General features: G+C 37.3%; 1 protein-coding gene across 1 annotated transcript; it reads left to right on the top strand.

Annotated features, from left to right (window-relative positions):
• The first annotated feature begins 58 nt into the window (after positions 1-58).
• Positions 59-25,975, top strand: LMBRD2 (LMBR1 domain containing 2). Its single transcript, XM_057364671.1, has 18 exons — positions 59-223; positions 6,723-6,949; positions 7,413-7,492; positions 9,509-9,604; positions 10,449-10,616; positions 11,470-11,680; positions 13,121-13,195; positions 13,560-13,673; positions 14,247-14,430; positions 14,756-14,937; positions 15,715-15,848; positions 16,051-16,156; positions 16,858-16,955; positions 18,733-18,836; positions 20,820-20,866; positions 22,016-22,118; positions 23,291-23,420; positions 25,847-25,975. Exons 2-18 carry the CDS (start codon positions 6,776-6,778, stop codon positions 25,905-25,907), a joined length of 2,067 nt encoding a protein of 688 aa, XP_057220654.1. The 5' UTR covers positions 59-223; positions 6,723-6,775; the 3' UTR covers positions 25,908-25,975.
• Positions 25,976-26,380: the final 405 nt, after the last annotated feature.

Here is a 26,380-nt window from a genome sequence, read left to right as displayed (position 1 = left end):
GCCGCGGAGGCTGCCGGGAGCTGTAGTTCGCAGCCCTGTGCCCTCCCGGGGGCGGGGCCTTGCCGTGCCGGTGGCGGCGGGCGGCGAATGGCGGCAGCTCCGACGCGGAAGAAGCCGGGAGCGGCCGCCGCTCCCTGCGCCACGCTCTGAGCCCGGAGCCGGCCGGGATGGCGGGCGGCGGAACCCCGCGGGGGGCGCGGTGCTGAGCGGCAGCTCGGCCGTGGTGAGGCGGCGGCGGGCGGGACGCGGGGCCGGGCGGAGCGGGGCCGCAGTGCCGAGTCACGGCTGGGCCGGTTCTCTTGAGCGGGGTTGGGGGCCGGGTGGAAGCGGCAGCCGCCGGGCACGTCCCCTGTGGCAAGGACGCGGAGGGAAGGGTGGTCGCGGGGCATTGCTGGGTGAGGGGGCGACCGGCGGGCTCGGTTCCCGGCTCCTGTCCCGAATATTGCCCTCCCGTCAGGGACCCCGGGCACGCAGCGCGGGGCCGTGCTGGTTCCGTGTCCGCCGAGCTCGCTCCTGTGCTGTACAGGCCTGTGCGCGCACGGCCGAACGGGGAGCGCTGGCACATTAAACCACGGAAGATTTTCTCTGGGAAGACCTGAAACTATCCGTGTGTGGCTGGTGCTGACCCTCGCCACGCTCGTTCAAACCCTGCAATCTTTTCAAACCGTGTTTCACAGCCAGCCTGACTTTCAGCAATGCAGCTCATCCTGCGTTATTTTTTCCCAAACTGCTTATTTTGAAATTGGTGGGGATGGAAAACTAATTCTGAACACACCTGCAACCCCGCTCTTAGTCAACCACTTGCTTGCAAATGCTGTCCTTTGTTTACTGCAAAACGATGGAGAAACGTGCCTGTAAAATTRAGGGTGGTAATGGAACCCGTGGCAGAACACAGAACTTCAGATCACATACAGACAATGATGTGACTCAAATTAATATTCATATCATCTTAAATGAAAAATTTTAATCGTTTCCAATTTTAACTTAAGTCACGGAACAGTTGTTCAAAGGTTATTTAAGCAGATAATCAGATGAAAAAGAGGTGGAGTTTTGGTTTTAAAAAAAAAGCTGTGTTTATTTCACCTTTTCCGCAGCTCCTTTTTTTTGTGTGTGAATCTTGTCACTCTTCTCTATTAATGTATGGGAAATCGAAAGATGTTTTTGCTGAAAATCCAATTAATTTTTACAATCTGGAAATTACCATATAGTCTGTTTGCCTGAATGCAGTGTTGGGGCAGTAGTCATGTGACTGCCTTACTGACACCTGCTTTGTGTGAGTGCATTAGTCTGGTCTCCCAGATAGCGATTTCTATTCTTTTTTTAGATTCTACTTGCACCTGCACAGTGCTTGTATTTGATTCTATTTCAGTTCCTCCGATAAGCGAGTTATTTTCTTCTATGTGTCRTTTTCAGCATGCTTCTCTAAACTATTTAAAAGCTTCAGCCTCTGTGGTGCTTAATAAATTAAAAGTTGGACTTGATGATCTTGGAGGTTTCTTGCAACCTTAATGATTCTGTGATCCTTTAGTAGAGGATAAGACAGCACTGTGTAAAGCAAATGAGCTTGCCATGGTCTTGTACTGATGGTCTCTGCTTGCATTTGAACAYAAAAACCTTGATGTTCCTTGGTCAAGCATTTGTCTTTCATTTAGTGCTACTGTGGAGAGCCCAGTCTCCTAACAAATCAGATAGTACTATTTTGAGTGGAGTCAACACAACATCTTTTTTCCTTTAATTAGAAGATGCAAAACTTATTTCCCTAAATATTGATCTATTATCAGTTAAATGCTTAGTAAATTTAAATATTTTCTTCACTGGTTGAAAATGGTTGAACTGACACRTACTAATAAAATATAATAAAAAAACTCATTAGTGTGTCCTAGAAGAACAAAGCCATGCAAATCACTTTCTTCACTAATCTCAGAAGTTGTTTCTCTCAAATAGTGCAATCAGATAACTTCTCTGGTTGGTTTTTTTGGGCAATTTGTGGCTACTTTCTTCCTTTAGATAGCCTTCTCACTGTACTGAGATAAAGCAACTCTTTGTTGTCTGTTTATAAATACTTATTCTTTCCCCCAAGCTGTAAGAGCCAGTGTGTAATAATAAAGTAAACAGAAAACCCCAAACCAACCAACCAAAACCCGCTATGCTACCCCTCCCCTAAACCAAGCAAAAAGAAATCTCTACAACTATGCAGATTTGGGTATTAAAATGTCTGAAGAGACTATTTTTATTGTTGCTTTGCTTGTTGTCCTTCTCTGTGAGTTCTGAAATATAAGTTAGCCCATTTTGTTGTTTAAAGATGGAAGTGTCAAGGGCTCTTACTCTGGGACAGTTCTATCAGTACTAAAGGTTTAACCTTGACTGCAAAGTGAAGTCTTACTTTATGATTCTTAAGAGCATAATTTTGCTGAGTAGGCCAGGCTTCMGAAACCAAACACAGGTCCTTTTGCGGAGTAAAATGTGTCTGTGCAACCTCAATAAGAATTAGCAGGTTATTCCCTGACAAAAAGGCAGAAGGTTGTCACTGAGCTGGCCGTTGATATGTTGCTGGAGAAGGCAGYTTTTATACTTGAAGGTGAGTTGTGAATTCAGCTTGAGATGGGAGATGCTGGTGCAGAGATGTTTCTTTTGGTGTGCTGAGGCTCTCAGTTATGCCCATAACTGTCTCTAATATCCCTTTCATAGTTTGGCAACTTTTTTGGTGCCAGGTTTGTTCATATGTAATTATGATGTTTAAAAACACAGAGTAAGGCTGTTTGGTTTTTCAAGTGTTTCAACTGAAATACCCAAGATGTCTGGAAATGCAGCTTTTCCAAATCTTTTGATGATCTCTACCTGAGCATRCTTCAAGAAAAAGAAAAAAGACTGTAGTATTCTTGGTGTGTCTGAGGTACCAAAGATAGTAAAATCAGAAGCATGGTGGCTGCCCTTATTAGTAATGTTTGAAAGACAGGCACAGCTACAGATTGGCAGACTCCTCTTCTTTTTGAATTCCTGAAARAAATTCTGGCACTAAAGCTATTTGTAAGTATTTAGAATATAATAGTTGGGTAAAAGACATCATCAGTTTGTCAGGAACAAGCAGCCGAAGTAATCTAATCTATTTCAGTAACAACTGATGGACCTACTGTGCACAAAAGGATCAACTGATAATCTTATGTATTGCTTAGTAATACTTTTGATTCTCTTCCCTAGGATGATTTTGCTTGGGAAAGAAAGCTGGGAAGAGCCACTGTTGAGACTAAGGAGGCCATTCTCATGTCAAATACCTGTCATGGTTTTCACAGTTTCCCGAATGAAATAGTGTAATTATTAAAACTAAAGAAGGCACAGGACTGTGAAGGATTCCACATAATTTTGAGTCTGGTAGTAAAATTTGGAAACTTGTGAGAGGAAACAGGTACAAGTGAGCAGAATTTTGTGCTTGTGTTTAAGCAGGAGCAATCAACCACAGAAATATAGGATAGAGAAATAGTGTGTGTTTCCTGGAGGGAAAGAATTTGGAGGTCTGCAAATCCTGCAGGTTKTAGTCCTATTTATACTTTTCTGTAAAATATGTGAAGCAGTGTTTACCTGCAGCTCAGGCCTCCTCCAGCATTTTCTAGGAGACTTGGGGGGATCCTTCACAGACTGCTTTACTCTTTTTAGCCTTTCTTTAAGAATGTACTATTGGACTGTCTTTGATAAATTTARTGCTCTATAAAAGGTCTGAGAAAGTGTGGGGTTTTTCACTCTCTGCTGTTTCTTTCAGTAACTTGAGTATTTTTGTATCAGGCAGAGTGGTTAATTCATTTGTAATGTAGATGTCATGAATGCAGTTAGTCTTAAATTGGCAGGGTAATTTAATACTGTTGATGGCAGGGAGTGTGCAAGGGAATTAAGTCTGAATTGAGCCCCTTATGATGCTTGCAGAACTATTAGCTGGCTAAAATAAAAAACTTAACTGATTTTGTCTGTGTCTGAAAAGCCGAAAATCCTATGGTAACACAAGAGCTTGTACTTGTCCTTCATTGGTTATGTTGCACTTCCCGTGCCAGTGTTTCGGTTTTTRATCTTATTTGTATCAATCTGTAGTTGCCTGGTTCATCAGAAACTAAGTATCTCAATAAATACTTCTCCATTCATCGTGAGGGCTCTTGTTACTTTGTCCTTGCTTTAGTAGGAGCATCATCTAAGCCGCTGAAGGTTGCGCAGTACAAGAGAGCTCTTCTGAAGTAGTTATTTCAGGACAATATCTTTTTAGAGATTCTGCAATTTCAACTAGGTGATACTGGGTAGCTGTATGCCAATAGTGAGATGGATGTCTAAAYAAAGTGAAGAAACAGGATAATGGGTAAGGAGCTTACCTTTCTTTGAACTAGCAACCAGGTTCAAAGGCAAATGCTGCTCTCCACAGGAAGACATGGCTTTATAGCCTGCAGTAATGTATTTTAAGAYCTGATTCTAGTAGCTCAGGTCCCAAATATGTCTTCACACTTGGGCTGGATTTATTTYACCTCTCAAGCATTGCATTTCTCACTTTGTGGATTTTCTCCCGTTTAATCTCTTTATGTGGAGAGCTTCTTTTAGATTTCTGTCTAAAATTTTTAAACTGTTATTTTGAAAATGTGTATAGATTAATTCAAAACAACTCTGTTATTAGTCGCAGTCTTATGAAAAAATAGGCCTTTCTTCTTGTGTTTTGTGATTAAAATAGGAACCAGGTAAGAACACAAAGACCTGGTTTACTGATAGCTGCAAAGTCATGTTTGTCTTTGAAAGTGAGTTGAGTTGTGGTAGAATTCAATTCCCTCTTTATTTTAGCATATTCAATACATTTTAAAAGTATTTATGGAAGTCCCCTCATGACAGAAGCTAGTACAGCATCTCACTCAAAAACTTTTTACCTTCTGTTTTGACAGCAGCTTTTTAGGTGTGACTGTAGTAAAACTGTGACTAATGAAATATATGCTGTATAATTATTTTGTTTATGTAACAAAAGGTGTGGCGGTAATGGGCACTAAAAGCTACATGCCAGATAGCAGTGCCTTAATGAGGTCAATATGTAATTGTTTTAGGTTTGTTTGGTTTTGGTTTTTTTTTTTTATTTGTTTTTGTTTTTGTGAAATTTGCTGCTACACTGTGGATACAAAAGACTTATCTGAGGAAACAAGAATGATACAATAGAACAGCCAAGGACTTGCTTAGAGTGAATGATTAAGAAATAGATATCCTGGATTTTGATTGTACAAATGATCTAGCTAAAGTATAGTACAGACAGATAGTAAGGGGTTATTTTGTCCTAATGGAAATGTTGACAGTTTGGCAAAAATGTTTGATGAAAGGTGGTAAAGTATGTGCATCTTYGACAAGAAACAGGAAAGTAACTTATTTTTGGAATATTGGATGCTCTGTGTATAATAGCCGGTGTGGACTAAACATGCTCTTACTGTTGAAACACAAATGTGGAAGTGGAAAATTGAGAAAAACAAATTCTTTGAGGAAAAAAAGAAAAGCAAAGAATAGTTGTTCTRCATCCTCAAGGCAGTAATGGCATCACAATCTTTGAATTTTTTTAGTGCAGATAAGAGTTTTCAYTGCTTAGTGCCCTCAAGCATAATACATCTGCTTAAGCAGTTTACTGAGAAATTAGTAAAAGAAATGGTTCACTTTACCAAATTTTRAAGGGATTTAAAAGTAAGTAGAGAGGAATTTTAGTAATAGCATTTCTTTTAAATCTCTAGAAAAGTGAAAATACTGAAAGTCTTAACAGTGGAAAAGCCATAGCAAATACTATTTCGCTTAAATCAAACCAGCCAAATGTTAATCTTGAAGGAGAAGCAAATCAGACTGGCCACAGTAATAAACTTTTTTTTTTTAATAATGCATGAAATGCCTGTAGTAAAAGGATGCCTATTAAAAAGGTCTGAGGCAGTTTCAATTAAAATGTAACAATTCAGCGAAAATTTCTGTAATGGATTTGTGCAGTTCACTGTCACTTTGCATAATAGCTTGTCTGTATGAAGCTGTATGGACKTTCTAGGCACTTGCAGCAGTTCTGATTGTAACAGAGTAACTAAACCCAGAAGGATGAGCAAAGTGAAAATRCATCATGGCAAACTAATACCAAAAGAATTGAGGTTTGTCTCAAGAGTACCAGAGGAGTAGGAAAGTGAACTGAAATTCTTGAAATTTCAAACCTAGAAGAGGTACATTACAAATAGACTAACACATACTTKACTGTGTTTTTATGCTCTGTTAACTCTTGTGTATAGTCTTTAAATATGTAGTTGAAGTAACGCTCCATTAAAAAAGTTGTTCATTAGCTATCCTGAAACACTTAATTTAAACATTTAACCCTTTGTCCAAATTAGTTGCTTACTTCTAAAAGGGGGAAAAAAAGAGCAGAATAGGTTTTTCTCTTGAAATTTGTGCTAGACTTGAAGTTGGGCTAGTAGTCTGTTCAGGGGCTGAGATTTGCCTTCTGGGTCTATTGTATATCAAGAAGATGAACAGGAGTTATCCTAATACATTACTGGAAATTACAGCATTGGAATGACATACTTTGATTTCTGCAAAGGGCTTCAGAGCACCTTGCTGAAAATCTGTGTCTGATCAGAGTCCTAGTCATGTGAAGTACTGAAAGTTGGTTAATATGTTTGAAAATGTCCATTGAACAACTCCTGCATAAATGTTTTCCAGAGAATGTAATGTAGTTAAATGTCTTTTTGTCTTAACAGTTCTGATCTAATTTCCCAAGTGAGTGTGGTGTGGCTGGAGTGAACATTTAACAATGAGTGGTGCAGCGCTGGGCCTYGAGATAGTGTTTGTCTTTTTCCTGGCCTTATTCCTACTTCACCGATATGGAGACTTCAAGAAACAGCATAGGCTGGTGATCGTTGCAACACTATTGGCTTGGTATCTCTGCTTCCTGATTGTRTTCATACTGCCTCTGGATGTCAGTACGGTAAGAAACATGCAAGACATCCTGCTTAATTGCATCAAATGTGCATGGTGTTTCTCTAAGTTAAAGATTTTGAAAGACCATTTCTTAGGAAGAGCAAAGAAATCATCTATGTAGTTTYGTAATAAACATGACAATATCTGTGTTTATAATTAATTTTACTTTTCATTTATSTCATTAGATAACAAATCTATTTCAGACATTTTACACGTCCCTCATTTGTTTATAGCACTATTTTTAATCTGCTTAGGCACTGTAAAGACACTTTCAGCATTTTACATACTTCTGCAGATTGCATGTTGTTTTGAATGTTTATTAGAATGTTTATTAGTTTATTGTACTATGTAACAATTTGTACTATGTAACTTTTCTTATGTAAATGTGAAGTGCAGGAAATGTGTTAAAATAGGACTTACTATTTTTAAATAAGTCTTGGGTCACTGATACAAAATAAATTGTCTTTTAGACTATTTATAATCGATGCAAACTTGCGGTTAACTCCAGTCCTGCTGAAAGTAATGGCTCTTACGTTACTCTTGCTCCAAGGTATGAGTTACAAGTTTTTTTCTTTAGAGTGAATTTTAGGATTTTCTTTTTTTAATTGGTAGGAGTATATTRTGTTTTTAAAACTAATAAACAAGTGTTATCTGTATGTGTGATGCAAAATTTGAAATTTGTGAATATACAGGACAGTGAGGGAAGAGGTGAGGATAAGTGAATCTGTATCTGCTGGGAGTTATTATACATAGTAGTTCTAGCTGATTACCCAACTATTCTTTTTTTATGGCATTAGATTTCCTTTTTTTTTGTTAAATAAATAGGGATAAGCTTGTTGAGCAATCYGGGTTATGAGTAACTGCTTATCCTTCGCAATCTTAGACTTTAAACCTRAAAATCTAATTTTATAACTTATAAATGAAATTATCAGCTTGTCTTACACTAAGCAGTGTATCTAATTGCTTATTGTAATTACRTATACATAGTAATTGGAGTTATCTGAAATCTACTGTATTCCACCAAAGTAATGACAGCTTGTTTGTTGTGTCCTGGCAGGAAGAAAGCAATCCCTAAATATGGAGAAGTAGGCTAATATGGGCTCTTTCTGTTGCTGCCTGTATGGGCTGTCCCCGTGTTGTTGATGTGTGCAGTGTAGTTACCTGTAAGATGATCAGAGCCTCTAAAATGTCAGCTGATATGTCTGTGCAAAGTATTGCCAGTCTTGCTGCTCCTTCCAGGGCCTGGAAGAATTGTAAAATGGTAAAATGACAGACCTAATGACAAAATATTGYGCACTTTGTTTAAGACTACCCAGTGTGTGTTAATTAAATGAAGGTCAGTAAATACACAATTTGAAAACTGTTCAGTAACCTGTCAGTTTACCTACAGCTTCAGACAGACTTTTTTCATAGAATCACAGAATGGTTTGGATTGAAAGGAATCTTAAAGATAATCCAGTTCCAACCCTCTGCCATGGGCAGGGACATGTTGCACTAGACCAGGTTGCTTGGAGCCCCATCCAGCCTGGCCTTGAACGCTTCAGGGATAGGGCATCCACAGCATCTCTGGGCAACCTGTGCCAGTGCCTTACCACCAGTAAAGAATTTCTTCCTAATCTCTAATTTAAACCTGCCATCTGCCAGTTTAAAACCACTGCCCCTTGTCATGTCACTCTCTGCCCATACAAATGTCCAGTTCCCTCCTTTTTCATAAGCTGCCTTCGGTACTAGAAGATACTATAAGKTACCTGGCACATTCTCTTCTGGAGATGCTGAAACCTTTAGTCATACTAGCTGTCATTCTATCTTAATTTTATAGTTTTGAAAATATTTAGGCTGTGCACATAAAAACTAACAACTCAGGCTTAACTAGTTTGACCCTGGAAAACACCAATTATTTCTCATTAGGTAATCCTATCTAAGTTGACTTTATTGCCCCTTGACTCACCCTTGCTTCATTACCTGGACAGGTGTGTGTTAAAAAACAAACTGCCTTAGTGTAGATGGATACTTTGTTTTTTGGGGTTTGTTGGTTTATTGGTTGGGTTTTCCTTTAGGTTTTTTTTCCYCCCTTTTTCTTTTTTTTTCTCCTGCTGGGTGACAGAAGAAGCGACTAGTACATTTTTGTACAGCTGAATACTTTAGGTGATGATGTCCCTAGATATTTTTAAAAATATGCTGCATTAACTAAAGTTCAGTGCTTCTCTATCTAAAAAAGTGTTCTTTTTGTGTWTGAAGTAATTACTACCGAAAACCAAAAATTGTAACCTTAAAATTCTTTGTTCAATATTCCTCTTCAGTGTTTGAGCTTCTGTTTTTTTCTCTAAGAGAGATGTCCTGTCCAGATATGTTATTTGTGGCTAGGAAAATATAAATATAAAATAAATACTTCTATGTCATCATTCAGTTTATTTATTTGGGAGATGAATGATTATTGACTATGTATTTGAATAGTATTGTACTACCTTCTATGCTGTTTTCAAGGGCTTTTCTGGATAGGAATTTATAGAAAATGTGTTTTGTACTCATGGCTCTGCAACTGACAATAATCTTTACATTGTAACAGCAAACAAAAATGTTTCAAACCCTGGAGTTATATTCCTGATGGAATTATGCCAATTTTCTGGCGTGTTGTGTATTGGACATCTCAGTTTTTAACATGGTAAGTAGGGCAGAAGAATATATCAAAGACTATGATAATTTTTAAGTGCGCCAGTCATAACATTCTTTAAATTTGTGTATCAGTATGGCAAAGAGCTTTTATATAGTGCATTATGGGCTGGCAGTGAAATTTCTATAATAACTACTGTACTAATTTATGCATGTTCTTTTTTTTCTTGCTTCTGCGGAAGCAAATTTCAGGTGGCAACTGTTTACCCTTGGTTTGCTTTTGTGGTTGAAACTGAGCAGTTTACACATGTAGGTTTTCTGGATAGATTGTCTTGAAAAATGGGGTTTAGGCAACCAGATACTGAAAAAGTTCCATGAATAAGTTGGGAAATTTTAGAATATTATGATAAATGGTTTTGTTTTATTGGATATATTGTATAAAGCTATATATATAGCTGCAGTAAAAAGATTGTCTATGGGGTTTTGGGTYGTCTGTGCTTTTTGTAGTTTCTGACCAACATGTCATCAAATAATTGTTTTTGTAGTTACTCAAGGATATCAGGGTTGGTAGTTGGTTCTTATTTATCATAGATTTTTCGTAGTAAAGCTAACTGTATTGTTTTTATCTGCASCTTATTTAAGGTTTGCCATCAGACAGGTACATCTAGAATAAAAACACATAAGTAGCTAATTTGTTAGAAGCTTAGGAGTCTTTAACACCTGTGTCTCAGCAACCTGACATTGCTAAAGTACTTTTTTTGGGAGGGATTGATGGTTTGGGTGCTTGGTAGATTTATTGTTGGGGGCTGGGGTTTTTCTTTGTTCTCTTTTGCTCTTTTTTTTTTTTTTTTTTTTTATTGGCTGATGTGGTTTTGTTTTGTTTTCTTTTCTTCTAGGATTCTGCTACCTTTCATGCAGTCATATGCTAGATCCGGAGGGTTCTCCATCACTGGAAAGATTAAAACTGCTTTGATTGAGAATGCCATCTATTATGGCACTTACTTGCTGATTTTTGGAGCATTTCTAATATATGTGGCTGTAAACCCAAACTTCAATTTACAATGGTAAGAATAGTGTTGTACACATTTGCATGAGCTCTTACAGAATTCACAGATAATTTCTTCTGTGGATGAAATGGGTCTTTCTGAAAAAATTAAACTAAACTTAAGTTGACTTAATGTTTTGCTAGGCAGTTAGAAAGTTATGTTAACTTTTTTATATGAAATGGAGCTTTTTTGAGTATTTCTAGAAATTTTGTCTTTGGTTTTCTGAATTTGATATGTACAGCAGAGGAATCCTCTTGTATTTGCAATAGTGCTTTTTTCTCCATACAAGCACWTTTGTAAAGTTAGTGCAGAAACTTTCAGTGTTTTCAGAGCAATATGTTTAAAAAGATCAGTATTTCCAGTGCTTCTGAATGCTGTAGATTTCAAAGGTGGAAAGGAAAGTTAAAGTAATTAACATCTGTAAATTGCTAGYAATCTTCCATACTACATGGAATACAAATCTGAATACATATTTCTGAAAACAATATTCTTAATACAAGTGCTGGCTTCTGAGGCTGTTTSTTACAGTGACTACCATTATGCTGTTTTGACCACACTTTCAGTAAGTTTAATAAGTTCATGTTGTTTCCTAAAGGAAAGTTTTYCTTCAGAGAACTGTTTGTTTGAGAACTAACAAAATAAATTTTTATCTTCCCTCCATATTGGGCAGAAATATGGGAGAGACAGGAAAATTGTAGCAGCTTTAAACACGCATAAGTAGCAGACTGGCTCTAGGCAAAAATTTACGTGATACTGAGTCTGTTCGTGTTAATGTGGAAGTCGTATTGGTGCACATTCAAGGCTGCTTTCTTGCAGGTGGGGTCAGAGGATGTTGTTTGTTTGGGTTTTTTATACTGTTATGTTTCCTTAGGAACCAACTTCAGACTATTGGAATAGCTGCTGCAAACACATGGGGTCTGTTCCTTCTTGTGTTGCTTTTGGGTTACGGTTTGGTGGAAATCCCTCGTTCTCACTGGAATGGGGCCAAGAGGGGTTATCTGCTCATGAAGACTTATTTCAAAGCTGCTAAACTGATGACTGAAAAAGCAGATGCAGAAGAGAATTTAGAGGATATTATGGAGGTAACTAGCTTTAACTATGAAAAAAGTGAAGGTTGCTGTTACTTGTGTCTGAATTAGCTGGTGGCAAGGAAACATAAGTAGCATGAGCTTACTGTGAAATATCTGTATACTAAGAAAATTATCATAGTGTGCTACTTGATAACAATTGATCCATGAAGAAGTCAAAGCACAAATAGTCCTTGCTGTGGAGAAGAACTTAAAAGTCATAACAACTTGACAACCATTATTTGTTGAGTCTRTTCTTTTATCAACCCTTTTGAAGTAATATTGGTACAAATAATATTTCAGAGTGAACTTGAATAGTCAGTACMGATGTTTCACTGGTGTTCAAATTGTGTACTTCTTTTATGCTTTGCTCAAGGAGTATTTCTGAAATCTTGAGAAGAGTTTCCATATTATGGTGCCACACTTAGATGCTTTTTAGAAGAATATGTATAGATATTTGCTTTTTTCCAGGTTTCTGTTGAGACTCTAATGTTAGGTGTCAGTGAGCAATAGACTCTAATGTACAGGAATAGAGTGGAAATCCAGCCTTTTGAATAGCTATTCCTGGTTCTGGGAATACCAGGAATACTGCTGGGATACCTTGGCTTGGAATAATATGTATGAACTGTTGTAGGGTAGGATGGAAATTTGTAATATGTATCAGTATAAATCAGTAGTAGACTCTTCTTTCATCAGTAATAGCATTTTGAAGAAACTGCTAAAAACATCTTAGTGGGACTACAAAACTTACTAGGAAATGAGCAATGAAGACTTTTTTTTTTACCAGAATAGGACTTAAAAGAGAGTATTTCCACTGGAAGAGACCAACAACAGTCATCTGATCCAGYTGTCTGACTTCAGGGCTAACCAAAAATTGAAGCACATTACTAAGAGCATTGTTCAAATGCCTGGAGAGGGAGATGCTCACCTCTATTGCCTAGTATCCAGTGATAGGACACATAGTAGTGGTTCAAAGCTGCACCCAGAGAGGTCCATACTGGACACTGGGAAGCATTTCCTTACCACATTGGTGGTGGGTGATCTCACACTGGAGAAAGCATCCTAAAGCCATGGTCAATGCCCTAATCAGACCGTGGGACTTGCTCTTTATCTCCCTTTTGCCTACAACTTAAACAAGAAAGTGTTTTCCATTTCAGCCTTCCTGCATAGAAACCAATCTTCCACACAGTTGTATAGTAGTGTTTGCATACTGAGGTTCTTTCTTAAAAAAGTACATAGATGTTMCTTTAAAATGTCACCCTTTATGAGMYGGTTAGTAAAGAAATGGCTTTTAGGAAGCTGTATTTTTTTTAAGCTTTGATGGCTATCTTTTCCAGTTAGGAGGGCTGCAACTCTTAACTSACCAGTAAAAATTTATAATGTATTAAAGATTTATTTAATTGACAATTTTAATTAAGCATAGTTAAACTACTCTGCAATTTTTTCTGTCAACAGGAAGTCCGTAAAGTAAGTGAGAGTATCAAATATAACCACCCCTTGAGGAAATGTGTTGATACAATACTGAAAAAGGTAACCAATTGCTCATCTTCAAYAATAATTATTCATTTGGCAGGAGGTGTTTCTTGCATATACAGATACTTGTACRTTATTTTCTTTTCCTCTTATTACAAAATCTCTACTGGCATTTTCTGAATTTCTTTTGAGACTCTTGAAGGGAATTGCTTTGTGAAATGCTTTCTTATGACATACATAATTATASTTGTATTCTGAGAATGTTGTAGAGAAATGTTGTAGAGAAAGTTGTAGAAAGAGAAAAGTGAATGCTTAGACTGAGCTTTTCCGTTGCCTGAAATGCCCCAAACATCTACAAATAATTAACAAAAACTGCTTGCTACTCCTTCATCTCCCAGCTAATTTTCCCTTTTCCTTCCAGTGCCCTACTGAGTACCAGGAAAGAATGGGTAGAAACATGGATGATTATGAAGATTTTGATGAAAGACAGAACARTTATCCAAGTGAAAAAAGTCTGGCCAAACTTCACAAGCAGGTATATTAATAGATGGGTGAATGCCTCACTTATGCTGATGTAATAAGAGTAAATGCTTGTCAAAGATTTTGAATGCACTTCATCTGGATTGTTGAGTACWGTGGKTTTAAGCTACTTAACAGAAACTTTTCTTGGTGAAAGAAAGCACAGAAGTTTTAATATCCCAAGTGATCAAAGTTGTGGACAWGTAAAAAGTATTCTTCTTGTGTTTTACTGTGGTAGTATTTTAGCTGTCCGTGAATAAGCCTTGTAATGGTTGATTGACAGTGTGTTCTGAARACAAAATTGTAGTAAAAGCCTGATATTCACTGCAAAAATAAAGTGGTAGGTTAGAAAAAGTAGGCTGTTACTGCTACAGATGGTTTGTGATGAAAGAACTGCAAAACTCAGTAATCATGTATGTAGTTCTTCWGTGATTTATGTATTTAGAGAATTAACTACCTACTTTCTATGAATATATAGAATTAGTCTTTCAGCTCTGCAATTCACACATTTTCAAGAGATTTTGCAAGAATTTTCTGCCATTTCTTGAAATGAGTACCTTGTAACCCAATTTATTGTGATTTATTGTAGGTAATCTATTCAGTGCAGAGACATCGTCGTACACAGGTCCAGTGGCAAATTCTTTTAGAGCAAGCATTTTACTTAGAAGATGTGGCAAAAAATGAAAGCAGTGCAACTCGACAGTTTGTTCATACCTTTCATTCCCAGGAACCAGAGAATAAAATTATTCAGTATTTCTACACACCAACGGTTGGTAAGTACTGTAATGCAGATTTTGAGTATGTCAAGGCATAACTGATACATTCCATAAAAAGAACCAATTGTTTTATGTAAGAAGTTCTGTTGCAATAGAAGGAAGCAAGTCCACAGTATTAATGCGTTTATGTAATGGAATAGCTAGCAGATACGAATTTATGCTCTTGACCATAAGCCTAAATTTTATTTACARATTTAGTAGCAGTTATATGCTGTAATAAAGCAGTAGAAAACTTYGAAGCGTCTTGTGAGGGAGTTCTGTTTCTGGTTKTGTAATTTTCATTAACCTGTTCTGGATGTGTGTGTGTGTTGTTTTTTTCCAGAGTGGTACTGGGAATGYCTTCTACGACCATGGTTTTGCAGAGTGCTTGCAGTTGTGCTGGCCACGTTCTCTGTCATTGTTGTGTGGTCAGAGTGCACATTTTTCAGCACAAAACCAGTTCTGTCGTTATTTGCGGTTTTCATACAGCTGGCAGAAAGGACATATAATTATATATACATAGAGGTAAGTTGGGGATAATCACTTGACAAAAATATTTTCTAGATAAATGGTTATGATAAGAACAGTAGATCAAATAGATTCTAAAATAAATCGCTAAATAATCCATCAACTTTCAGAAGGTGTCTAAATATACAGTWCCAAACTTTGTTTCTGTGGAGGAAGTCTGCTTTTAGCCACTTCCTAAAATTCTCAAACACCACATGAAGGCATGGCCCAGCTGGCAGGAATGTCATATGTAGAGTAATTTCTGAAATATTATTTTGGAGCATAGGTGTTCATTAGACTTGCTGTCTAATCAGCTATGTGTGTGTCCTTAGTTTACTACACCGGAATTCCTGATGACCAGTTACAGGTGTGGCTAGCATATGTGTGCACAAATTTATMAGTAAAGATACTGAACTGAAAAAAGTCCAGTATACTTAGAAAAGCTAGATATGAAAACACTTAGGTTAATTGCTTTTTTTTTATGGGAAGAAATGCCAGACAAGTCATAGTAATTATTGAGGCAATTACAACCATTTTATTTGCATAGTAAGTAATAGTGTTCCTAGAGTCAACTGTGTTAGCTTATTTGTAGAATGTTACAAGTATAATTTTCAGTTTGAATTGTTCAGAAAACCTCCTGAAACTCTTCTCAGAGCTGGTGGCATTCTCCCATCTCAAAATGAAAAATTAAGSCTGGAGATGGTCTGTGCATGTGACAGGCTGTGTGCTGAACACATTGAAACCTTTAATAGAGTTCTGCATTTAAACWACTTAACAACTCTTTTTTTTCCCTAGATGGCCTGTTTTCTTACCATCTTTTTCCTGAGTATCTGTGTTTACTCCACTGTCTTCAGGATCCGTGTATTTAACTATTATTACTTAGCTTCACATCATCAGACAGATGCATACAGTCTCCTTTTCAGTGGCATGTGAGTATTTGGTATATGTTTTAAARTGTTCTATCAAATATGAATTGAAAATGTCCATGAAATTTTCATTTACATGATTTTATTTGTAATTTATKTGTCTAATTCCTAATGAACTGTATATCATTCTGTGAGAGATCCAGTTATGATTTGCACTTAATGTARGAAACTCCTTTAAATGCTGTTGCCTCTTGCCTTTTTGCAGGTTATTTTGCCGTCTTACTCCACCATTGTGCTTGAACTTTCTGGGCTTGACCCACATGGATGCAACAATCTCTCACAAAAACACKCAGCCAACTGCTTACACATCTGTAAGTAAGAAAATGTGGGTTTGAGCTTTCAATGTAGTTTGAAGATTAGGCCAGGTATTTTTAAGTACATCTTATAGTAAGATTCAAATGTCCAAATCTTCTTGAAAGTATTAAGCAGGGTAAGAAATTTGGTTATAGACCAGGAGCTTGGTAATGATCTCTAGGCATCATCAATAGTTTTTTTTTTTGCCTCTTTATTTKAAGAAAGTGAAGTATTATAGTTTGGAGTTCAGGTTGTCCTTCACTTCCTTATATAAAKTGCTACTAGTTTTAGCTTTCACTGGCTTTAACATGTGGGGCTGTACAGATTGGGAGCAATCCTAACTTCCTACTGAAATCCAATGAGTTTGGYTTTATTGAAGAACCAGTTTCTGTGGCAAGTTATGTCTCAAATCTTTCTTGTTGTAACTAGATGCTTAGTGTTCTCTGGAGACTCTTTTCATAACAGATGAAAAACCCACCACATTTGCACATGTTCTGGAGTAGGTAAGACTACAAAATAGCATTTTAGAAACCTCAAATTGGATACACTGCTGGAGGTGCCTTTACATCTGCTTATTCTGAATCAGATCTCTGATGATAATATTGCCTGTGTTGCAGTGATTTTAAAGGATGGTGTATTTATGTGAGAAGGCACAATCGTAATGGGTTTATGTATACTATAGCTAATTAGAGCTGGTTCTTGTGGATTTTTTTCCTAGATAATGGGATCCATGAGAGTGCTGTCCTTCATTGCAGATGGATTCTATATTTATTACCCAATGCTTGTTGTCATTCTCTGTATTGCTACATACTTTAGGTAAGTGATTTGCAAGTCAGATCCTCCATGTTTCTTTACATTAGTAAAATTAGTTTCATCTAATTCATGAAGAGATTCAGTACTCCTTTTCCAGTAGTTAAATTGTGTCATTTTAATAAAAATGCAAAACTTAACCATATAGATTGCTATTTATATCGGTGAAATGCATGCATTTTGAGAACATAGATTGTATTAACTCATAACTAAGTTAAATTAAACTTCATTCCTGGATTCTGAAGGGTGATCTGTTCAGACTTTGGCACCTGGGGACATGTATATTCTGCTTTTGAGTTTAAAATTACCATGAGGAAGCTACATTTTCAACAAAGTTTTCTAATAAATTAAGAAACATGAGCAGCAATTTTAGGTATTGAACTTTTTAAGAGACTCATAACAAGTTTCTGAGGCATTGATCTTGTTTCCCTAAGCCACAGTTTGTTGGAGGTTGGAAGGGTAATTGCAGAAAAATTGCATTCTTGCTTTATGATTTTAAAATGTCTGCTTTTGAATACTGTAAGGGGTGAGATACTTTTGGCCTGACCTTGCCAAGCTACCTTTATATTAATATCTTCAATTTTGCATTGCCATTCAGTCAGAAGCAATGTATATGTTTTTAGTCAAGTACAATCTACTGAAATGCCTTGGGTGTCCATTARTACTGTATGTGCATGTATAGATAGTAACACAACAAGGATCTAGTTGTGAGTTTTCCCTGCTTACCTTTAGGTTAAGTGACAAAAGTGGTGGTGGAGCTAAAAAAACTAACAAAACAAAACAAACAAACAAAATAACAAACAGGAATGCCAACAAGAAGACAAAACAGTTTGTGTGACTTCTTGTCTGCGATGATCATCCTGGGTCTTGAATGCCGCAGTGAAAAGGAAGAATAGAAATTAAAAGGAGAGAGAGTTGCTTTAATATCCTCTCCTAATTCAGATATATGCAAAACTGAAGGCTGAACTAAAATCCATTGAGGAAGGCTGTCTGCTTTGTTTAATCCAGCAGTCTTAAAGCTCAGGTAGTATAACAAAAAACTTCTCAGCATAAGTATACAATAAAGCTGACTTTGAGCATGATGTCAGTACTCTGGTTTGGAGGAAGGAAAACAGTTCAAAAACAGCAGTTATGTTTTCTGGTGTAAAGTTGAAAAAGTGAAAGTGGCTTCATGCTATGTAGTTCCAGGACTAGCTTAAGAAAGGTGAAGCAAGCTTGCTGTCTGACTGCTGCCTAATGCTATCCAAAAGGGCAGCTGGCATCCCTACAGTTTAAAAGAATGACACACATTCTCCTGAGTGAAACTTAATATGAAAGTTGCTTTCCTATGTTATTACTGTTTCAAAAACACCAAAGTCATAATAAGCAGAAATTTTGTAAGAATTGTCTTCTGGCAAAGAAGAGTTGACATAGGTATAAATTCTGTTAYATCTGAGAACAATTAAAGCAATTGTCTAATGTTAAATCCTTTGCACTGCTCTCAGACTATATGCATTTTAATCTCTCTGTTTGAATAGTGTTATTTCATCTCTTTCAATTGTATTTAGGAATGTGTTACTGTTCTGGGTCAACTAGGTCACCCTACTTTTCTGGGTCACCAATTACTGTTGTGAGTTCTGTATTTTCTGTTTTCCCAGCTGGTATAACAATCTGTCTTTTCTTCTGTGTTTTTCCTTTTTACTTGGGTTGTCCATACAGTTCTGGATATAAAACATTTTGTTTTGTAATATATCTAAGTTACTAACTGGAAATTAACAAAGAAAATTGCTTCTTCTTTTACCAGTTTAGGAACTCGTTGTTTGAATCTTTTGGGATTCCAGCAGTTCATGGGGGATAGTGAAATGACCTCTGATTTGATTGATGAAGGAAAAGAGCTAATCAGAAGAGGTAAATTAGGTCCTCTGTCATAGTCATCCTGTAAAATCATACTAAAAAAAATGATACGGTAGAATCAAGGCTGGAAAAGACCTCTGAGATTGAGTCCAACCRTTAAGCCAACACTGCCAAGTTCACCACTACACCATATCCCCAAGTGTCAAAACTACACATCTTTTAAGTATCTCCAGGGAGGGGTGACTCCAACACTTCTCTGACCAGCTTATGCCTGACAACCCTTTCACTGAAGAATTTTTTTCTAMTATCCAGCCTTTCCCCTGGCGCAGCTTGAGGTAATTTCCTCTTGTCTCATTGTTTTTGGAAGGAGAGACTGACCTCCACCTGGCTACAGCCTCCCTTCAGGGAGTGATGAGGTCTCCCCTGAACCTCCTCTTCTCCAGGATAAACACCCTCAGCCTCTCCTCATCAGACTTGTGCTCCAGACCCCTCCCCAACTCCACTGCTCTGCTCTGCACTCATTCCAGCACATCAGTGTCCTTCCTGCATTGAGAGGCCCAGACCTGAACTCAGGATTTGGGGTGTGGCCTCAACAGTGCTGAGTACAGGGAGACAATCTCTGCCCTGCTCCTGCTGGCCACACTATTTCTGATCCAGGCCAGGTGCCACTGGCCTTCTTGGTCACCTGGCACACCCTGGCTCATGTTGAGCCACTGTTGACCAGTGCTCCCAGGTCCTTTTCCAGCAGGATACTTTCCAAATGCTCTGCCCAAAGCCTTTACCATTGTATGGGGTTGTTGTGACCCAATTGAAAATTGAAAGGAAAATGGTTTGATGAACATTTTGACGAGTTCCATCAGTGCCCTTTGGTCAATCCCATCTGGCCCTGTAGACCTGTGTATGTTGAAGCAGTGTAGCAGATCACTGACTATTTCCTCTTGGATTTTGGGTTTTTTTTTTCTGTTCCTCAGTCTTTGCCTTCCAGCTTAGGGAGCTTGGTACCCCAACAACAGTTGGTTTTACTCRTAAAGAATGAGGCAAAGAAGGCATTAAGTACCTCAACCTTTTCCTCGTCATATAATACATTTTTGGATTAAATTCTTCTGAAAATTGCAGAAAAAAACCCCCTACTACCTGTTCAGTATTTTGAAAGCTAGACTGAGAATGGCCACAGCACAAACTGCAATGAACTTACAACGCTGTGGTTGCTATGTAAAGTCTGGACTTCACTGACATCTTAAATGAAGTTCCAATTTTATTAATCCATTGTCTGAATTTTAGGTATTTTATTTTAGTGTGTTACTGATCAAATAATGCCTTAGCAGGTGCTTGTGTAATCTGTCATAAAGGAACAGTAACATTTAAATTAACAGACATCAACATCAACAAACGAATCTTTTGTAAGTGTGTTGATTGAGTTGCACAAATTCAATCATTTCCTTCAGTTTTATGTCAGCTAGTCCTATGTCAAGAAGCTGTGTTTTATTAGGGTAAGCATCTTGTTATATAGAACTGGAATTATCGGCTGGCTTTTTATTTTGCATTAATTTTTATTGAAAGTGTTTCTTAAAATTTGCTAAAAGCCAGTGTGATTTTTGAGTAAATGTTCAGAAATTAAGATTTCTGAGCACAGTGTTATGGTGCCATTATTCCCATAATGAAAAGCAAAACTTGGGTTTACTTAGAGTAGTAGTATTTTTTTTTGGAGAAAGATCAAAGTCATTCTCTTAAACAAGAGGTCATGATGACATTGAAACTGTGATGTTAGACTTCCAGCTTTATAACAGATATGGACGCAAAGTGTTTGGGTCATAGGCAGGGTTTCAGAACTTCATCAAGATCTCTATTCAAAAATACWGGAGTTTTTTCTTAATGTCATACTTTAGCAGTTGTTTCTAAGAGGTTTTGGGTTGTTTTTTTTTTTTGCTTTCCCAGTTGGTATCCAAAACTTCAGATTTTTCTTGTTTGTTTAATAAAAATTGCAAATTATTTTCCTTGTAGAGAGCCCAGACAAATAAAGGTTTTTTTTATTTTTAGAGAAAAGAAAACGACAGAGGCAAGAAGAAGGTGAAAACAGAAGAAGGGTATGAGATTTGTTTAACTAATTCTAATATGATACTGCAATATCTGATAGGATTTACCACGGCTATTTAATTCAGAATGCTCTCTTTCACAAAAAACTTGGTCCCATAATTAATGGAATCAGTTTAATCTTGCTGAATAGTCTTGACTGGGAGTTAATTATAGATGGTCATGGAGGACAATTTTAGTGACACTACTTGGATGCTTTTGTTACTCAATGTGCTGTGGCATATGCTGGCTGATATGTATAAGAAGCTTTATAAAGGGTTCTGATTTCTAGGATACAGAATAATCTGAAATGACTAGTTATCAGTCTCTTACACTAATACTGCTCTGCTTGAAATAACTGCAGTTGCAGCATCGTCATACTCACTGAAATGTGAACTCCTCCCAAACTTACTTATTGTTTTGCATGCTCATTGGAAAGTCATTGGGACAGGTTCTATTTTATTTTTTTCTGGAGGAGGGAATTACATTTAAGACAGAATTAATAGTTTCTGCTGAATAACAAACAGAATGTTTGATTCGAACATTTATTTACTGTGCTTACTGTGTTGAAAGATTTGTGAAGCTTTGGTTTTTCATTAGTTTATAACAAAATCTAGTATGRAAAGTCACAAAGAGATGGATGAGAGAAATGATGCATGCAAGATAATACTGGGACTAAAACTTCTTTGCTTTTCAAGCTTGGGTGTAATTTAATCCTAGATGACAGCCAGTACTGCATAGAACTTTCTTTTGATCCTTTCCCTCCATCCCATAACTTTAGAACTTGAACTTGTTGTGAAGCAAAATAGTAGCAAGTGTATGATACATGTAATATACACTGAAATGATCTGATACTAAATAACATTTTCTGTGCTATGTGTGCATCTCGTTATTTTTCCATTTTGCCACTAGATGGAAGTAGTAATCAATAAAAGCAGTGGTTCCCATCATATCTTAGAGTAATTGAGTGAACTTTGAGTGTAGATTTGAGAAGCAGTTTGTTTTCTAAAAGGCTTTTTCTGAAGTACAGTTATGGTAACTGATTTGGTGAAGAGACACWTTTTAAGTTTAAAGTGAAACAAAAATTCTTCCTGTGTCAGGATGCTGAACAGTTGTGTTGCTTTTTCTTCACAACTTCTTTTCCTTCATGGTCTTTTTTCCAGGAATGGAAGGAGCGGTATGGAAATAGAGATGAGTCCACCAGAAGCAGAGCAGTCCACACAGATCAGAAAGAATCCAGCTTCTCTGAGACCAATGCCAATAGACGTAAGCTTTTTGGGTCTGAGGGGAAGTTTGTTTTGTTCTGTTTTAGTATCTCTCTGCACAACACTGGCTGTGTAATTAGTTCCAAATATTTTCCCTTTTGTCTTAGAAGATGTGCTGATAACGTTCACTCCTGTGGCTCAGAGCCGCCTTGCCATTTAAGGCACTGAAAATAGTGTTACGTTTCTTTCCATCTCCAACTAGTTGGAATCGGAGATTCTGGCTACTCTTAAGACCAATTACTTGGTCTTGTGGAATATATAATGATCACCATGAGAGTGGCAGTTGTCAACAAAGATACTTTATGATGCATCTTGAAGTTGGGTGTTGTGAATCTTAAATTTTACCTCTTCTGCTTGCAAATGAACTGTCTCAGCTTGGACTAATGAAGCAATGAGATGACCAACAAACGTAAAATCACATAAGTACATCTACTTTTCGTTTGATAATGGCTCTTAGCAAAATACTTTTTTGTGGATATTTCAAACTTCCAAAAAGTTTGTCAGAGTGTTTTTTTGTGCTCTTGTAAGCTAGCAAGTAAAATGAAACTGAAGGAAAAGGAGGAAAAAGGGCAGCAGGAGGAGGAGGGAAGCTTTGAATATGCTTTTAAGCAAATGCTGGTAGATTTCCCCCTCCTTCGTACACCTTTGGAAACCCAGAWTTTTAGTGGTAGACTAAATGAAATTGTGTTTTCATGTTCACTGTATGATTATGTAGCATTCGAACACTAAAACAATCTATAGGTACTGACCTAGTGAAGGTTGCAGAGTGAACTGTAAAACAACTGTGCTTCAGTAATTCATGAGWTTGTCTTTTGAAAAACAAACAAAAAGAAGCCTCTAGATATCTTAAACACAAAGCTAGGAAGATGAATGGGAGATTATTTTAAAAGTAATCCTTGCCTGTAGTTTCTCATTTTCTTTGATTCTTTGCAAGGTAGATCTCATCCCCTCAATTGAGAGGTGAAAGTTGTGGATGCATTTCTGAGGAGATACAAATTTAAATATTACAAATTTGAGCAAGTTTGTTTTAATGTTGAATCTGCTCTAAATTATTGTGCTCTTTCATTGGATGAGATAGTTATTATTCTTACGGTTTTTAAAATTTGATGTGTCCATWCACTCCAAGTTCTTCACTGCGTAAATAAATGCCTTTCCTTCCTTTTGCATATACAGCACTATCAAAGTATACCCGTTCAAATGGCAGGACTGAAAGAGATAGAATAGAACTCCTTCAGGATGCAGAACCTTTGGATTTTAATGCAGACTCTGTTAATGATGACCCCCTTGAGTCAGACTCGGGAAGGTGAGGACTATTCTCTGTTATTTCCAGTTATAAGTTTCTAATGTCTTCTGTCTTCTGGCCTATGACAACTGTATCATAAGTTTTGAAAACAAAGTTTATAATTTCATCCAACTCTTTTTCTTTCTTCCTTCTCCCCCATGATAAGAGAATTGTTTAAAACCAGTTAAAACCTGAAGGTGTTCCAGGTTTTCTAGAATTGTCAGAGTAAGATTTGAGTTTGTATGTAGCTTTAAATATTGGCATAATCTGAAAAGTGCTGCATATAAAACTTGTAAATGGCCTGCATGTTAAGGAAACATCCCAGTGTGACCATTCAGGGGGCACTCTAGTAGTCACACTTGTGCCACCCCAGACTTTCATTGCTAGGACTGAAGCCCTGTCCCCACAGGCAACTCCAGTGACCTGAGGGGTCCCCTTTGCACTCCCTGCTAACCACACTCCCACAGTCAGAAAAGCTTCCCTTTCTGGCTTGACCACAGGTTTCCCATAGCAGAGTCCCAGATATCTGGTTCCTTTAATCATGGTACATAACAGCATAACAGCTCAAATTGGTATCTCCAGGGAGGGATCCCAAACAAAGGAATCCCAGAGCTTTTACACCCTCACAGTCTTGATCCACCATAACCTGGGCTCKTCCAGCTGAGCACTTGGCTCCTGCACAGTGTCCATGTCCAGTCCMCTGGCTGGGCCMCAGATCCCTGTCCCTTTCGTGAGTTGTTCCTGGCACCTTGCCTGCAGCTCCCATTTCCTGCCATTCAGGGCACAATCTGCAGCTGCACACCGAGCTACCTGATCTAGGTGTATGCCTCAATTCAGACATGTACAATATAAGGTCTTCTGTAATTTCCTACAAAGCTTGCTTGAGAAAGCTCACTTGATTTCCCAGTATAAAATCCATTATGGAAAGGCTGCAGAAAAGAAAGCTGAGTGTTACAGGATCTGTTGCAGGAATATGGCTGGGTATCAAATCTTGGAACTACTAAAGTTAATTAAAATCGGAACTTCCTGAGCAGAGAATACCAGACAACTGTGTAGCTCTGTCTGTAATAGAGAATTTTGTGATTCTGTGGCTGGGACTGCAACACCAAATTTGCTCAGTCTGGAGTACCCTATGTAACTGCTAAGCTCTGCTCATATTTAAGAAACAAATAACACATTGTGTGGGTGCTTTTTTTTTTTGAGGTGGGTATGGTGTAGAATCACTTAATGATAAATAATTTAAAATTCACACATAAATACTTATCATTCACTATATTTTCACTAAAAYTTAACTTGCCCCAACTAAAGGAGTCTTAAAAAAATCATTGTTTCAGTAATGACTTCTATTTGTAAGATCAATAAATAAATGCCAGGTCAGAAACATGCAAAGAATGCTGTTAAATGGCACTGCCAAGTTTCACATTTGATCCAGACAATGCTTTAGTTTCATGCCACCACATCCGTTCTTTTTAAGCACAAGACTTTAATGAGGAACTAGCCTAGAATTTCTGTCAGCAATTGGTTTCTGTGCAGCATGAAACTAATTGTCTRCTAAAAATATTAGTATTCATATGTAATTATTCTGGAGCAAATACTTTTCAAGCACAGAGTCTGAAGTATTAGGGCATCTATACATATTTTGCAAAATGGAACATTCTAAAACTTCTTTAAAAAGAAAACCAGGAGCCACAAAGCTTAATTGACCTTCCCCTAGTAACCTGMATTTCATTTGATGGAGGTAATAAATCAGGAATAATTGTGTATGGAATTTCAATTAATCTAAAAGTAGCTTATGCAACGTTGGTTTTCAAAACTAGAGCTCCTGCAATAGATAGAACATTCTAGGACACTAAGGGCAGTCAGGACACCAGATTCTGGCTTTGTGTTTGTTCAGGTTTTGGTAAATACTGCAGTGAGGAGCTACAGTGTGCTTGTGTTGGACCTTATTTGTGCTTTTACAGTGTTTCTAAAGTATATTTGACCAACAATTTTTGAAGTGTCTCTTTTCCCTGTAAGCATGCAGGCATTTGTTTCATTGTCTTTGGTACTGTATTTCTCCTAAGAATACCCAATGAGAAGTACTGTTAAGCATCCAAACTACAGTTGGATACCATTGTTTKTTTGGGTTTATTGTTTTGATTTTTCATTTGTTTGTTTAGTTTTTGGTGTGGTTGGGATTTTAAGAAAAAACTCCTGTTTAACCAAAACATCCAACTTCTTTCCTTTATACTAGTAAGACTCCCAGTATTCCTGTCACTGTTTTCTTTGTCACATGAGAATTTAATTAAATGACTATCAAATTCTCATGGAAACAAATTTCAGTAGATTAGATCCTGTAATTCACTGGGAGTTAAGGAATAAGATTTCAATGAGAGTTCGATGACTTTATGGGTCTTCATTTTTCTATTTCCTGTGACACTTTTTCATATTTAAAATTGATTCTGCAGGTACCAGCCTGGTGGAAGATATCTGTCAATGTCTCGAAGCAAAATATTTGATGATGTCTAAGCTCATCAAAGCTAAAGAAAATTCAGTGGAAATCTAGCTCCCACTCATTGCTTGGAATTACTCTTATTTGTGATCACTGAACCATCAAAGACTCTTTAAAAAAAATGAAGGAACAACTCTTTTGGAAATGCACGTGTATGATAACTTCACCACTTGTGATAGGAATATGYTTCTGCTGCTGTAGATACTGTTGTGCATCAGTGTGAGCTTTTGTGTCATGACCAAAAGGAGAAAAAAGTTAATAGATGTTTAAAGTTAATAGATGGTAAAATCATAAATATACCTAGGGCTCCACTTGAACTGTAACAGTTGAAGTTTGGGGGAGAGATTTTTTGAATTTTTTTTTTGTATTTTAACCAATGCTATGAGAGCATATTGATGCATCCAAAGTGCAGTTATATCAATTACTATAATAAACACTTTCTATCATTTTTCTATTTGAACTCTATACCTAGTCCAAAATCTGCTAAATA

Source organism: Malurus melanocephalus, unplaced genomic scaffold (genome assembly GCF_030028575.1).
Source record: "Malurus melanocephalus ecotype Western Australia unplaced genomic scaffold, MMel_1.1 scaffold_41, whole genome shotgun sequence".
NCBI classification, from domain to species: domain Eukaryota; kingdom Metazoa; phylum Chordata; class Aves; order Passeriformes; family Maluridae; genus Malurus; species Malurus melanocephalus.
This window is presented reverse-complemented; position numbering and strand designations above follow the sequence as displayed.